Source organism: Onychostoma macrolepis, chromosome 02 (assembly GCF_012432095.1).
Source record: "Onychostoma macrolepis isolate SWU-2019 chromosome 02, ASM1243209v1, whole genome shotgun sequence".
Taxonomy (NCBI): Eukaryota; Metazoa; Chordata; class Actinopteri; order Cypriniformes; family Cyprinidae; genus Onychostoma; species Onychostoma macrolepis.
Genome location: NC_081156.1, coordinates 25,407,830 through 25,424,836, shown reverse-complemented (window position 1 = coordinate 25,424,836; position 17,007 = coordinate 25,407,830). Strand labels below are relative to the sequence as shown.

The 17,007-nt window shown below is 38.7% G+C and overlaps 1 protein-coding gene across 5 annotated transcripts in view; it reads left to right on the top strand.

Annotated features, from left to right (window-relative positions):
* The window catches only part of spsb4a (splA/ryanodine receptor domain and SOCS box containing 4a), a 76,466-nt gene that overhangs the window by 34,819 nt on the left and 24,640 nt on the right, over nucleotides 1-17,007 (top strand). For 4 of the 5 annotated variants that reach the window (XM_058797730.1, XM_058797734.1, XM_058797724.1 and 1 more), the window contains one exon: nucleotides 1,185-2,058. In XM_058797730.1, coding sequence (XP_058653713.1) covers nucleotides 1,353-2,058 — 706 coding nt within the window. In that variant the 5' untranslated portion in view covers nucleotides 1,185-1,352. Of the gene's footprint in view, nucleotides 1-374; nucleotides 773-1,184; nucleotides 2,059-17,007 lie in introns of those variants that run through there. The other variant, XM_058797743.1, reaches the window with a different exon arrangement.

The window sequence follows — 17,007 nt, the reverse complement described above, 5'->3', positions numbered from 1 at the left end:
ATAAAAAAGAAAAAGCCCATAAAATAATAATAATAACCATTGTCAAAATAATCTTACATTGGTGGAGACATTGAACTTCAAAGCCATATTTAGAGATAAGAATATCATGTGGATTTTGGGCTCTTTTGACTTCAGCCTGCTTGCAATCACGCAGACCAACATGCAACCACCCAGAAGACCCTAGCAACTGCAAAATTATGCTATAAAAATCGCAGAAGATATCTTAGAATGCTCTGGAAGTCACCCACACCTTGTGGCAGCAGATTTCGCATAAAAATACAAGGCTGCAATTTTCTTCAAGTTTTTTTTCTTTATATTTATTTATTTTATTTTATTTTTTTTCAAAAAGTACCTTATTAAAATACATCTGCTAAGTGATTGAATCTCTAGAAATGTCAGAGTTTCAAACTGTTTGTTTGAAGTGGCTATAGCTCTTTAGAATGAATACCATTTATACGATTTTTTAAATGATGTTTTATTAACAAAGTTCGGGAGGAGCACGTTCAGATAATTAACCTAATTAACCCGAGAGGAGCACAATCAGTAATCAACCCAGTTAACAAGATAAGAGGTGTGTATATATACACAACTGACTCACCTCTGTTCCTTGACAGTTCTCCAGCATCCCTCCACCACCCCTTCTCCGCACTTACATCTATTCCTGTCCTAACCTGTAGGGGGGTACTCAGGGTTCGGGCCAAAGTTCCGAGCTCGGAGCCCTCCCCTCGGACAGCACGCCAAATACGCATAAACTTTATTATATTTATTATATGTAAGTGTGAACTTGTGAAATGCAATATGTGTGGGTCTGCATTGCTCTGTGTTGACATAAGCTAGGCTGTTTTTGAGCTAGAGGTGACATGTCTTGTCATATGTGAATATGTTTGTCTTCAGTGTTTCTGTATGTCATAAAGAAGGTGTCTCTTTCTCACCTGCAAGACTCATTATTGCATCCTTCCCCATGGCTGTCTCTCACACGCTGTCAGGCTGCGGTTGGCCATGATCCTCTCTTTCTGCTCATCTTCATGTCTTCTTATTTATGTGCTTCCTTTATTTCTGTTACCATTTTTATCCTTAACACCTTTGAGATTCACACTTTTTGTTCTAGGTGTACTCATAAAATCAGCCTGCGGACACTTTGATGCTGTTTTAATGACGTTTTATGTTGGTGTGTTTTCTCCTAGGACTTCAGTAAGGCTGGCACTTTCGCCACCGCTGACGTGAGTTTGGGGGCCTCAGGCTGACGTCTTGGTGCTTTGATGAGGTAACGGCGGACCCCAGAAGCCCAGCCCCTGCATTGCACCACCCCTTCCCTCTTCCCTCCTCCCTACCCCTTTCCAACCAGCCAAGCCATGGGCCAGAAGATCTCGGGGAGCATCAAGTCTGTAGACGTGCGCGGGGAGCCGTCCTACAGGCCCCTGAGGAGAGAACTGAGAGGGCCGGATTTCTTCAAGCCAGCCCGGTTGGACCTACTCCTGGACATGCCCCCTGCTCCGTATGAGCAGCAGCTCCGACATGCCTGGAACCCGGATGACCGCTCGCTTAATATCTTCATCAAGGACGATGACAAACTCACCTTCCATCGGCACCCTGTTGCCCAGAGTACTGATGGCATTCGCGGAAGGGTGGGATACACACGAGGACTCCACGTTTGGAGGATCCATTGGCCTGCTAGGCAACGTGGCACACATGCGGTGGTGGGCGTGGCCACAGCAGATGCCCCGTTGCACTCGGTGGGCTACACTTCTTTAGTTGGCAGTGATAGCGAGTCCTGGGGCTGGGACCTGGGACGTAACAAGCTCTACCATAACAGTAAGAACCGGCCGGCCTCTTCTGCACCCACATACCCAAGCTTCCTGGAGCCAGAGGAGGCCTTTGTGCTGCCAGATGCCTTGATGGTGGTGCTGGACATGGATGAGGGCACGTTGAGCTTCATGGTGGACGGACAGTACCTCGGAGTGGCCTTCAGAGGCCTTAAGGGCAAAAAGCTGTACCCTATTGTCAGTGCGGTGTGGGGCCACTGTGAAATCACCATGCGCTACATCAATGGCCTAGATCGTAAGTATACACTTTCTCCAGAGTTAAATCTGAATAGTTGTTTGATACTTAAAGATCTTGATTTAAATAGAGGTTTCAGGTTGGAGGTTTTGTAAACTTGCTTGAATTGGGTTTGTTTGGTGTAGTGGTTAAGGCTCAGAAACCTGCATATTGCTTGTTCAATTCCATCACCAGTTTACTCCAGAGCAAAGCATTAACCGCAAAGTGCTCCAGGGGGATTAGCTCACGGTGTTGTTCTACTTAAAATCTGCATTACATTTACCCTGCTGGAAAAAAAAATGTTTTAAACCGTCCTAAGCTGGTTTGCTGGTCTCCCAGGCTGGTCAGGCTTGTCTTCAACTGGTCTTCCAGCCTGCTCAAGCTGATTTTCAGCTAGTCTAGGCCATGGGATGTCCAGTCCTGCTCTTGGAGTGTTAAAGAGCTGATAAAATGTAAAAACTGTAACTTGAATGCAATGTAAGTCGCTTTGGATAAAAGCGTCTGCTAAATGCATAAATGTAAATGTAATGTAAATGTTAATGTCCTGCAGAGTTTAGCTCCAGACTGGCCATCGCACTTTCCTATAAGTTTCTAGTAATCCTGAAGACCTTGATTAGACCAGGATTAGACACCTCTGGTCTAGCCAGTCCCCCAGCCTGACCAGCTGGAAAGTGCCGAAGGCCCTTTAAAAATCAGCCATCAGACCAACTTGACCAGGGTAGAAGACCAGCAAACCAGCTCAGGCAGGTTAAAGATGTTATATTTTCCAGGAGACTACTCATAAGGCAGCCTTCTTTTTTCCTTGCAATCAAAACCCTGACCTTGTTGTGCCATGCTCTACTAGTTCAGCTACAACAACACTGTGTTCTGTGTCAACATTGCATGAGATGTTGCCATGAATTGTTGGTATTTCAACATACAGGTGTAGTTAGCCAGTAAAGGGAGCCTGAGTACTGCATCTTGTCTTCTGTCCTGTTAGTTCAAGACCACAATGTAAAGAGATGGAGTCTGGTTCTTCTCTCACAATTTCCCTCAGGAAGCTTGGGCATTGCTGCAGGCATGTATTCATTATTAATGTGCAGGAACAATGAAACACGCAATGGCAGTGGAGGCAGGGAGGCTCAAAACATTGCTGGTTAGCTTAGCTGTTTTCTACAACTCGCATAGCATTAAGGTTAAGTAGAAGCTCTCGTTTTGATATTCACAGGAAACATGCTTGAGTTCCGTGCATGTATGGTTGTTCATTGTGTGTGTTGTGCAAGTGATTATGTATTAGTTTCAAGCACTCAGAGCTATCACACCATTCACAAGGCTAAACACTGAGCCTCTGAGTTTGTAAAGGCTTGAAACTCTCCTTCACCCATCATCAGCATGTGTTTTGGAAACACTTTTTTCTAATCCGCTCCTGCCAGGCAGACGCTGTGTGTGTATAAGCCAGAGAGTTTTTGTGAAATTTTAAAGCCAGAGGCATGTTTTTGTAACCCTCTGAGCTTTATTTGATAGCACAACCTCAAGGTGTTTTTTCTCCTCACATCTTAGAGAACAGAGATTCAGAGAGTCATCTGGTAGATTTAGCTGTTTCTCCATGAAAGAAACTCCATGTTCAAACATCCATACCTGTGGATGTTTTATTTTTAGCTTACTCTGCTTCATGTCGTTCTAAAACCTGCATGACTTCATTTCTTCCGTGAAACACAAAAGAAGAAATATTGTGAAGAACTTTCTGGTCCAAATGAAAATGGATATTATTGACTTTCTTTGTATGTACAAAAAAAAACATTTTGACATATTTAAAATAGTATTTTTTTTTTTGTGCGTGTGTTTCAACAAATGATTAGAATGACATGAGGATGAGTAAATAATGATAAAATTTGGAATGTTTTTACCATGGTAAAACTTAGTAACTTGCTTTTTTTTTTTAAGTAGCAACAGCTGTATGATAAAAGGCACCACTGTTTAATAAATAAATAAACGTATTGATAATTACAATCTCAAAATTCCCTGTTATTTTTTTGGGAACTGACATTTTTTGGTAATCACTTTCAATTTCACAACAAATGAAACGCCTCATTCCCTGTAGACGTTTCACTCTGTTGATTGAATTGTCAATGCTGAAGGAATAAAAGCGCGATATCCCTTCATAAAACTTGTTATTGTACAGGACTTCAAAGTATTAATTTAATAAGCAACCCAGTAAGCCCATAAGCAGAATCCTATCAGTGTCATTTCAGCCCTGTTTATATGGATTAGGTTGCTTTGGCCTCGGTGTCGCTCTACAGAGTCTTCTCCTCCCTGGTGTGTTTCCGTATCAGGGGACAGAGTGCAGAGTGGGACACTCTCAAAGCCCCCTCGTCTGAAGTTGAAAGAGCCCTCTTTCTCCCTTTCAGATGGAAAGAGCAACTCAGTAAGTGGTCCGAAGACCGTTTGAAATCTTTTCAAAGCTTCTAGTAAGCATGTCTTTATTTGCTGGAAAATTGTATGAAATGAGCGAAGCAATGTGTAATGCTTGAAAGAGAGAGAGATACTTCTGTGAATCTCAAGAGGTGTTTGGCAAAGCCATCTTTGGACCGGATCGCTGAGCTGCACTTGGAAGCTTGCGGTTTCAAAAGTAGTGTTAAGATTTGCTCTGAGGATTGTGGGTTTATATACACGTTTTAGGTGTTTTGCACGTTTTAAGTCGCGTGCAGGAGGCTGTTAAGCACCTTTCCTTGTGGAATGCAGCCACCGTGAGAGAGAGAAACATGGGTAATGAATGCAGCAAGGAAGATGAGGTCAGAAAAATGTAAGCTGTGACATTTTTAGATATGTGCAGCACAGTCTAAACCCCAGGCTTAATTGTAATATATAAGCAAGCATCCTTCCAACACTGACTTATTACACAATAGCAAACTATTTTCATTACACACACACTCAAGAGCTGTCTGACTGAATCAGACTCCTCTGTGGTAAATAGATCCTGGAATAGATACTTATGAGTTTAAAGTGTCCAGGGTAAGAGACTGTGAGATAGAAAGAAAGAGATCATGTAAACACAAGAGAAAGAAAGAGACTGTGTCAGTACCCAGTGAGCTGCCTCCTTAGACATCATTTTTAAAGGAATAAATAAATAGCTTCCTAATTGGACTGAAGTTTTGGGTATTATAGGCTTTGTCTCATAAATTATAGTGAGACATCATTTTGGGGCCCTAGTGAGCTGCTTAATCAAACAGTGCATTTGGGCATCATAGACTTGTATCTATATTGTCTAGAAATGCTTTCTAGGTAGACAGCTCTCTAGGTTATGAGACATTAGTAGGCAGCTCAATAAGTTGAGACGCCGCACCTATAACACTCATATGCAGTACCGCCGCTCCCTATACGCAGAGTACACAGTTTGCGTAGGGCACCAACTCCCAGGGGGGCACCATCCCAGTTGCTCAAAAAAACAAAAAAAAAAACACGTGACGTGCAATTCCTGCATCCGGGTCGTGACCGCTCGCACCTCGTGTTTGCGGCTGAATGCAAACGATCATAATTGATGGACAACTATGCCCGTGAAAAGACATCAGCATTCCGGCGCCAAGAAAAAAAAAAAAAAAAAAGATGAAAATGAAGCCTGTGCGTCACTTACATTCATAATCCTGTGAAACTTTTTTGGGTGTTGAGGTTAATAACATGTTTTATTGTCGGTAATAATTTCACCAACGCATCTAATATTCTCTCAGAGTTTCCATGTTCACTTGCGTAATATAGCCATGGTTTAACCACGAAAAAAAAAAATCTATATATGTGTATATCATGGTTCTTGTAGCCATGGTAAAAACAAATTAACCATGATTTTGTTACTTCAAATAGTAATATACAAAGATGTATTAAGATAATATTTTTGTGGTAATAATAACAAACCTAAGCCAACAACAGCCTTTAAAATGACTTCACATTTGCAAAATGCATTATATAGAAACAATGAAGCAACCCTGCTGAAAAAAACTATAGAACCATCACAGAAAATTGTAATACCATCACAAATAAATCACAAATAACATTCCAAAAATTACAAACCATAAACTTTTAACCATTAAAAAGCGGTTTTCTGCAGTGTGTTAATTGTTATTGGTTTTATTGGTTTTAACAAGCCACCAATAGAAGGTGACCAATTACCAGTAGAGACCAACAGGCACCATTACAGTTTCCATTAAAACCAATACAAGTCCCAATACAACCAGTAAAAGTATTACAAATTTTGTGATGGTGTCTATTGTTTTTTTCAACATTACATGTTATTACAAATGCCTGCAAAGGGAGCCAAAGGCCTGGTCATTGCTGCTGTTATACTTACAGGACGATCATATCCTTGTTTAATAGGCTATTGACCAAACATTTAATTCAAATATCCACTTAATCTTTCATTTTTGGCCACCTTTTTGCTATTGACCATAATTATTATTGACCATAAAATCAATCAGACAACTGTATTAATAAAATAATAGCCATAGGTAACTGTCTAGAGCTTCAATTGTAATTTGTAAATAATACAATTTAATTACAATTTATTTATTTACTTTTATATTTTATTAAAGTTCTATTTTGACCCCTATAGTAGGTGTTTTTTTTTTTACTTCCATAATATTTAAGGGAGGGGGCACAACAATACAATCCTGCATAGGGCACCCATTTGGCCAGCAGCGGCCCTGCTCATATGAGTGAAAATAGCCTATATGTGAGTGAGAGGAATACTTGAGTATGAGGGAAGCCTGAAAATACTGGTTTTGTGAGAACAGGAACTCAGACGAGTGTGAGTGTGGGAAAGAGATGTTATTTGTGTCTGATTTTGGGTGTGTGTGTACAAATTGTGAGAATGGCGAGTGCAGGTTTTGTGTGAGAGAGAGGGAGAGTGAGGAAACTGTGAGAAATAAGACTGCCTCGGTGGAGCCCACGTCTGTCTGTTCTGCTGTGTACCATGTGAGTGCGAGTGACAGCACCCTGAGAAGTTATCTGCACGGCAGTGGAATAGTGTTTATCACTACCGCTATGATTCATCACACTGCAAATGAAAAGCAGCAGGCAGGCCCTGAACAAGCCTCACCACTGTGCACACTGGGTACACATACTTGAGACGGGTCAGGATGGGCAACTAGTGCACCTGTCTTACTAGATGATTAGCTTATCTAGAATTGTTACTAAATTTCTGCTTTAGCATTAATATTTTAGTGGTGGTGATTAACTAATACATATTTCTGTTATGATCTCCATCGTTGAGAGGACTGCATAGTTGACTACACATTTTTGCAATTTGTTTTGTTGTTTTATACATGTAGATTGACTTCACTAGCTAAGTTTCTATCCACCTATTTGTATGCACATTTTGGGGTATCGCGTAAAAAAAAAAAAATATCTTGGAAACACCAAGATGCGCATAAATTCTTAAAATGTGCATAAAAAAATGTATACGCTCAATTAAGTCTGATAGATAAGAAAACATGCGCATAAACTACAGTGCACTGAAAAAAATAAATAAAATTATTCATTGAATTTACTAAAACTTTTTAAGGCAAGTGGTTGCAATCAATTTATTTTGGCTACATTTAAATAAACAAATTTAGTTGACTAACTTTCAACATTATTTTTTTTATTTAAATGTAGCTAAAATAAATAGTTTGCAACCATTTACCTTTAAAAAATGTTGTATCATTTCACCAGTGTGCTGTGTCTTGTTGTTTGGACACCATTCTGAATTATATTGAGATTTTTTTGTTCTAGTTCTAGTTCTTATTCTAGTTCTATTGGAATTGAAGTAGCAAGCAGGAACTACAACTGTAAATCGAATTTAAATATGAGTAGAATTAAAATGGCTTGAAATGAAGAGAACTTCTTTTAATCTTGTTTGACAGCCATAAATTTTACAGTTTTCAGGTAACATGTCAAGTTCAACTGTAGGGTCAGTAAGATTTAAAAAAAAAAAATAATAATAATAAATAAATAAATAATAATAATAATACTTTTATGCAACACATTATATTGATCAAAATGTGACAGTAAACACATTTTTGATGTTACCAAAAATTCTATTTTAAATAAATGCTGTTCCTTTGAACGTTCTATTCATCAAAATATCCTGAAAATCACAATCAGCAAATTAGAATGATTTCTGAAGGATCATGTGACACTGAAGACTGGGTGACTGCTAAAAATTCAGCTTCACATTTACAGGAATACATTACATTTTAAATTATTTTGAAATAGAAAATGGTTTTAAATTGTGATATTTCACAATGTGTTTTTTTTTTTTTTTTTTTACTGTATTGTTGTTAAAAAGGTGCAGCATAAGATATTTTTCAAAAACATTTTATAAAATCTTACTAGCCCTAAACTTTTGCATTCTGTTTCATTCTGTTGTGCTTTGTCCAGTTGTTTTTGATCAGGAAGAACCAGGGTGCGGGAAGTGGGGGTGCTGAGGGGGCTGCAGCACCCCCTGTTTAACTGTTGGGAATATAAAAAAAAAAATCGGAGTGTCTATTTAAGTGTAAATAGCCCGGTTGTTGGCAGAGGCTATTTACATTAACTCCACCCACAAACGTATGACTGGGATAGTCAAATTTGCTAAAGACGATCATCAATTGTCAGATTCAGTGGCGCAGATGGTAAAGCGTGTCATACTCCTTTTGACACGATCGTCCGGAGTTCGAATCTGCCTGTTGACGAACTTTTTTTCTCCCTTTTCAAATTTCAAATCACATCAGAAAAGCATTTTTTAATAAAAATGAAGGAAATAATAAAGTTTTATTATCTCCCCACACAGCAGCACCCCCAACCTAAAACATCTTCCCGCGCCCCTGGGAAGAACCCATCCTGTGTGCACACCTCGTAACAAATGAGTCTGATAACACAATTCTGGTAACACTTTATTTTATGGTCTCTTAACTAGTTGCTTATTAGCATGCATATTACTAGAATATTAGCCATTTATTAGTAGTAATTAAGCACATATTAATGCCTTATTCTACATCCCTAATCCTACCCAATACCTAAACTTAACAACTACCTTACTAACTATTAATAAGCAGCAAATTAGGAATTTATTGAGGGAAAAGTCGTAGTTAATAGTGAATAAGTGTTCCCTATTCTAAAGTGTTACCACAATTCTTTATCACCCTATTCTTTTAGAGCTTCCTTTAAAGCATTTAGTCGACTAGTCATTCAAAAATCCTACCAACTATTCAGTTATCAAAATATTTAATATTGCACATCGTCAAAACACACACATCTCAGCACTTCCACTTCAGTGGCATGTGGATGCCTGACATTGTGAGCAGAAAGGACCAGACAGTGACACTGTTCACCATATTACATGCTGCATCGCTCAATGCTATGTCTATGACCCATAAGTCTTTGTGATTATGAGGTCAGCCAGCCAGTCTCTCCGCATCCAGTGCCATTATGCCATCAGTAATGAGGAAGATGAACAGAGAACTGTTTGACTGTATATAAACATGCACTAATTGCCGGCGTCCAACCAAGAAATGAGCGGGAAATTGACATGTGCCGATCCGTTGTGAATGTGTAACACAGAGTAGATATAATTTAGAGATGGCAGAGAGCTTCTATCTGTCTGTGTTTTCTCTTTCTCTCTCTCTCTCATTTGCTCTCTGACTGGCAGAAGGCTGCTGTCACTGTGCCCTGTATTGTCAGGGATTAAAACACCAATTAGCTCTAGCTATGATTCATCACACAATAGCGTCTGATCCACATTCCCACTCCAATAGCATGCTCTCTCTGTCTCAGCTTCAGAGAGAGAGAGACGGAGAGGACGAGATGAGGGCAGGTATACAGAGAATGTAGAACGCGTGCTACATAAATAATTACTGTCAGTCTGTGATCAAAACGAACAAGGAAAGACACAAAAGCCGACTGTCGTGTAAACACAATCCCTGAGATGTACGCAGTGTCCCAGTGTCCCCTTGAATCTGCTTGCCCATATAGGAACATGCAACAATGTGGTAGGAGTGCAGGGATGTGTCTTTTGAGGATGTGCAAATACTAAATATTTTGATAATAGGCCTATATAATGTATTTTCTATAATAATTTAATAAAAAAATATATATAAAGACCCTTTATAATAAAATTAAAAAAATATTTTATACAATAAAAACAATGAATTCAAAATGTGACAAATGGGCTTTATAATAATAAAAAAGTTTTTTTTAATTTTTTTTTTATATATGACAGAGTGATATGTCTCTGTCTGTGTGAGATGTGTTAGCTAAGTGAAGAGGGCTGCTATATGGGTCAGTGGGTTAGCGCTGCATGGTGTTGCTGGCCTGAGGCACTCGCCTAATAAATTGGCAGGGTCGTCTGCATCTTATCGGAGAGATTACCGTTCTCTCAGGCTGTCTTGTGTGTGTGTGTGTGACTCAGTAGTGCTGTTTGGGCCACATCTGTTCCTTAAGACCTAAGCTATGTTTGCTAAGCTGTATTATATTCGTCCCTTTGATGTTTGAGTCTCTTAAAACACCTACACTAAACGCTAGGCTGTCATGCCCTGCTAAAAACAGCTTAAACCAGAATTTTCGTGCTGGTACCGATAGGTTTAGTGCTGGTCTAGTCAAGCATAGTCAAGATGTTCACCAGAAAGTAATAATGGATTGTGATCAATATTTGCCAAAAAAGCTCTCATGAATTTGTCAAACACTGTATTCAAGATACTATGACTCAGGACATATTAAATCTAATCTTGCTTATTGTTTTAAGATGGATAGCATGGACATTGGAAAGCAGCCCAAGTGTGTTTGCATGTGTGTTTATTCTCCTCTTTTGTCTCTAATCGGCAGATGACAGCAGCTGGCTCAGATTTTGCATGTTAATCCAGAGGCTTGTGGGAAATTAGCATTTGGATAAGGGAGTCAGAGCAATGCTGTCATGCCTTTTAAGTGGCCCATCAGCATCTGTCAGTCAGCAGCGGGATGGGGACACCTGCTGTGTCACACATGAACTGAGCTTACGAATACAGTGTGAATCCTACATTATAAACAACTGTAAACCAGGCAAGCATAAATAAATAAAAGACTCTGAAAGTGCCAAAAATGCCCCAGATATTTGTGATGTGTGGGCATTCTGTCATGAATTTCCCTTTTTATCTATTATCTAGTGTTTCATAATAACTTTTTGTAATCTTATCTATTTACAGGTTCAATGTCTCTGTAGACACAGTATAGTGACCTCAGATGTATGCCTACTTATCTTTTCCTCTAAAAGAATATGTTGCCATAGTACTGCTATGATATCAGATGATAGTATTGTACTTTTATATACACCATGGCACTTGTTATATTCATTATCTCATTCCATACCCTGGAGTTTACATGCTTCTCCAGTGTACTTCAAGGAATGTCATCACCCCCCAGATTCTCCTTGTGCCCCTCCAGATTCTTCTTGTGCCCCTCGATCATCCACTGGATACTTAAAAAAAAAAATCTAAACATTAAATTAGTTACATATTAAAATGACCAGAGATATAGCACAGCTGTATTTTTGTACAGCTCCCCCACACTGACAGAATTTCATGTGAAATGTTCAAAGCCTATGGACAGGTTATTGCTGACAGGATACGACATTCGGTCAGGGAATATCATGATATTATCTGTCAGAAACGTTATCAACACTGTCAAAAACAGTATTTAACACTACACAGATCTGTACAACAGGTTACATAATGAAATGAAATACGCAAACACTAGCGCCATAAAGAAGTTTATGCTATGTCATTCAGTATAGTAGTTAAATGTTCACAAATCATGTTATAAACATTCATAAGAGCATTAGACAAAGTTATCAGCTATATAGCAATGGTTATTAATAAAAACTATAACAGTAATACATTGTTGCATGAATAATAAACAACTGATAAAATTATCCACCCCAAACAATAGTACAGTAGGCCTATTAACAAATTTTGATGCAATAGGGTATGATTTAAAAACGATCATCCCTCAAAACAGAGAAAACATCTTCCACAAACATCTACATGTCTGTGTCTTTTAAAGTATTTATAATGTATATAATGAGTCGTATTTGTATATTGCCCCATCAAGTTTTCGAAATGCCCCCCCAGTCACGCAATCCTAGAACCAGGCCTGCTGCCAGGTGTCTTAAAATGTGAATATGTAAATTATTGTCAGTATCAGTTAGTTAGTTAGCCTAGTTGGTTAAAGACTCTTTAAATGTAAATGAATGTCAGTATGTAAATTATTGTTCAAGTGTTTTAGAATGTAAATGACTGTCATAATATTCTAGTTAAAACAAAGTTTCTTAGAGTGTTAATGACTGTTGGTATAAGTTAGTTAGATTGTTAGTATCATGTGTCTTAGAATGTACATAACTGTGAGTATCTGTTTTAGTTAGTTGCAATACTCCTAGAATGTAAATTAATGTCAGTTAGTTAGAGTTTAATTTATATTGTATTTCAGTATGTTTTTTAGTTAGCTAGTTAGTTAGTGTCAAGTGTCTTAAAATGTAAATTACTAAGTATCTGTTAGTTAGTTTCGATTGTAAATGAATGTCAGTAGGCTATATGATTGTTAGTTAATTAGTTAAGAATGTAAATTACTGTATCTGTTAGTTAGTTCCAACCCTCTTAGAATGTAAATTAATGTCAGAATGTTAGTTAATTAGTTAGTTATAGACTGTAAATGAATGTCAGTATATGTTTGTAAGTTATTTAGTACCAAGTGTCTTTGAATGTAAATGGCTGTCAGTATCTTAGTTAGTTAGTTAGTTTGTTTGTTTCAAGATTCCAAGAATGTTACAATGTGCATTTAATGTCAGTATGTTTTTCTTAGTAAGTTAGTTAATTAGGTAGTGCCAAGTGTCTTAGGGCCCTATTTTAACGATCTAAGCACATGGTCTAAAGCGCACGGCGCAAGTGCACTCAGGGCGTGTCCAAATCCACTTTTGCTAGTTTAACAACGGGAAAACGGTCGGCGCGCCTGGGTGCATGGTCTAAATGGTTTGTCCCTATTCTCTTAATGAGTAATGGGTGTTTTTTGGGCGAAACGTGCAATAAACCAATCAGAGTTTCATCTCCCATTCTATTTAAGAGCGAGTTGCGCTCGCGCCATGGCGGATTCACTATTTAAAGGGCAGTATTTTAAGGCGCACAGACTGAACGCGTCTCCAGAGAGCAAACGGATCGGATCATGCGCGAGCAAATAGGTAGGCTAATTCAGATACACGCAATGACTATCCATTATGACATTTTTATATTTATGTAGCCTCCACAATAATATTCTTTTACACTGTAATCCTTTATTTTTTAATATTTGGCATGTTTGTGTGCTGCTGCGTGTACCTGTGTGTAATAAGCAAAGTGAACGCACGTTGTGGACCCACCCAGAGGAGCATTTTCTACTAACGCGCTCTTTAAATAACAAAAAAATATTGCGCCATTGACTTTAGACCAGGTTTGAGTTGGTCTATGGCGCAGTCTATTTTCAGACTCAAAATAGCAACGCACCAATGATGTGCCTGAACACACCTCGTTTTCAGACCAGCACGCTAGTTAGTTAGTTAGTTATAGTTAATTAGTTCCAAGAGAAAAATATGGTTTCCTTTTTAGACAATGCTATAGTCGTCTATCCACAATACCATCTGGTACTAGGCATGAATGGAGAGCACCTGGCATAAGTAGGGAGGGAACAAACAGATGGATAAAGAGGTAAAGAGAGGACAGAGAAGTGGTCCTTACTCTTTTCAGGACAAACAGCTTGGCTCCATGTTAATTGAGAGCCAGTCATTAGAGGATTAGTTTGCTGGATCAAGTTCCAGCTAACGCCATAAGGCCGCAGCCTCACCCACAGCTGTTACATTCATCCTTATAGAACAACAATCACACACACATGCACACACGCGGTGAAGTCAAGGGGAGGTTAAGCACATGCACAGAATGCCTCTGTAATGCAATGAGAGAAGCACAGGAGATGTTAAGAAACTGTTGAGTGTTTTTTTCACAGACCAAGCTGGCAAGCTGCCTGTCGTGGTTACTTGATGTCTTTTTTCTTTTCTTTTTTTTTCTGCCCTGGAAATGTGACAGTTATGAAAGTGTGTTATTAAAGCATATCATTACTGTGTGATTGGGCACCTAAGGTTGGCTCAATACCTCAGGCTCATATGTCGTCGAAATGAGACTTACCTTCAGGATTGCTGACCGTGCAGTTTGTGTGACTTATTCGCCCGTGCGCACTGCAACTCCACCGTTGGCTTACTAAGCATCTTGGGTAATCTCCTTGAAGGCTTATTTTGTAGAAAAACAAATGATAGACAGAAGCTGTTTGTTTAGTGTATAGTTGCAGGGTCTTATACCAAGCTGTTGCACACGTCAAGCGTTATTCATGCACACTTCTGGATCAAACCCAACAAATGACAGCCAATTATTTATTACACCACCAACTGCTCAATAACCTTATCGGTCACGTGCTGTTGTTTCTATAGCTTAATAGTTTTGGCTACACTGGTTTGTAACCGCTAACCTGTATTGTAACCCGCTAGTGGAACGGATCCACGTTTGACTCTTTGATTCTTGCTTTGTTCCCTCCCCAGCCCATTTTTCAGCACGTTCTGTCCTTTCTGCACCGCTCTGCGATATTTGCACACCTAATTGCCTGAAGGAGTTTCCGTGGAAACAGACATCATTCAGTCACTGACAGAGACAAAGGGAGAGCAGAGAGTGAGGGAAGACAAAGTAAAGAGAGACAGTATGTTCAGTGATTGAGCTGTAGAGGCAGTGGGCTCTGTTAATAAGGCCGCCTGCTGGTTCCTGACTGACTCCAGCTCATCAGATCTGGCCGTTTCTCATCCTTACACTTATCCAACAGTAAGCCTGACCACACAAATGAGAGAATGGGGTGACCGCAGACATGTAGACGTTTGGATTATATTAAGCGTTATTATCCACAGAGCTTTAAAAACAGGCCTTGACTTCCATTGCGCTGTGTGTGTGGCAGTCTTTCAGAATGAAAGAAGATATTTTACATTGTGTTATTTGTTCCAAGGTGGAAGTGCTATTGATGTATTTGGAAGAGTTTAAAAGAAGAATCTATGTACTCTGTGTCTATGCTGAAAAAATTGCTTTGAAGAGAATGGCAGTGCAGTGCACCTTTTTGACATTTGTATTGATATTTTAGATGTGTTCAATCATTAGCGGGACTCTTCTTTAAAGGCAAATCATTATGCTCTTAGTCTTACACCTACACTATAGCTGTTTGCTATTCTGTGGCTGTTTTGAATGCTGACTCCGCTCAAAGTCTGTGTATAAAAGCTCAAGGTGACCCAGGTGGCAACATGTTGCATGGATAAAATGTAGCCCTATAGAAGATGAATCAGTGGTGCAGTTCAGCTCTGCCTTTGTTCTTTTTTGCATCTTCCTCATTAACTATGAGAAACTGTACAAGTTTAAACATCCAGTGAAATTAATAATTAGATTTGTTTGACCTTTAAATGGGTCATATGGAAAGGCAGAGCATAGAGGAGCAACAATAATGTACAGTCTGTGGAAAATGATGTGTTTTTTGAACCTTAAACCGCATAAACACATTGCATTACACCAAATGCACAAAATAATGTTCTTTTTAGCAACGTCATATGACCCCTTTAAACCTTTTTAATGAGTTTCAATCACTTAAGACATTTCGGTGTAAGATTTAATTAAAAAGAAAGTAAAAGTAAATGTATCTTGTTTCAGGGATTTTTAGATATTTCAGCTGCACAAATTGATCAAGAACAGGATGTTTTTGGCAGTATTATGTTATTTTACATTAAAAAAGTGCAAGTATCAGCTTTAACTCAATATGGAATCTTTTAAAGTCCAGTTTTATTCCACCAGGCCACTTTAACTGTGTGTGTCCATATTCTTTCTCACAGCCTTTTTGCTTTCTGATCTATCGATTCTTTCTCTGCCTCCTCACTTCTCTTCTGCTATATGATCTAAAAATCCATGAGAACCTCTCTTTACAGCCATTACCCTTTCCTCCAACCCTTTTTGTACGTCATGTACACATTTAGTTTGCTTTGCATATGTACAAGCTATGCAATTTATCAGTATTGTGAAATGCACAGAAGCCCTTATAATTCATCACTGAACTGAACCTGTTGATTACCTGGACCACAGTGTGAGAAAAGCTGCCAACTGGAAAGTGCTCTTGAGCAGAGCTGGTGCCATGGTGGGGTATGGCAAAGGTTCAAATGCTGAGAGAAAGGCCTGTTTCTAATGAGCTTCCTTCACCTATGCAGTGTCATCATTTATCTTAGCTCTCAGTCAAATCCGGCTACCCTGCTGAAGAAAGACCAACCTAAACTGGTTTGTTAGTCATAGCTGGTCTCTCACCCTGGCCAGACTGGGCTTTTGACTGGATTTAGAGGGTTTTAAGGGACTTTATGAGAGACCAGCTAGAATAACTTCAGACCAGCTTGGCAATTCAGGCTAAGAGAGCATCTTAAACTAGCTAAGACTAGTTTAAATGGGTATTTTCAGCACAGTGAACCCTTAAGAGCATTTATTTAAGACTTTTTTTGTAGTGTACTAGTGAGATCACAGAACGTAATGGACTGTAAGTCGATATTACACTTCAAAAGTTTGGGGTCAGTGAGAATTTTTAAATGTTTCTGAAAGAAGTCTTTTACACTTGCCAAAGCTGAATTTATTTGATCAAAAATAAGTAAAAATGGTAATATTGTAAATATTGTTCAATTTTAAATTACACAATGTTGAAAACAGTTGTGCTGCATAATAGTTTATACTGGAAACCAGGATTCTTTGATGAATTCAAAGTTCAAAAGAACAGCATTTATTTTAAATAGAAAACTTGTGGAACATTATATTGCTTTATCATCACTTTGAATCAATTTAATGGGTTCTTGCTGAGTAAAAGTATTAATTTCGTTCCAAAAGCTCTTTCTGACCTCTAAATTTATGAAGGGTAGTGTCTGTTTTTCCTTGACCA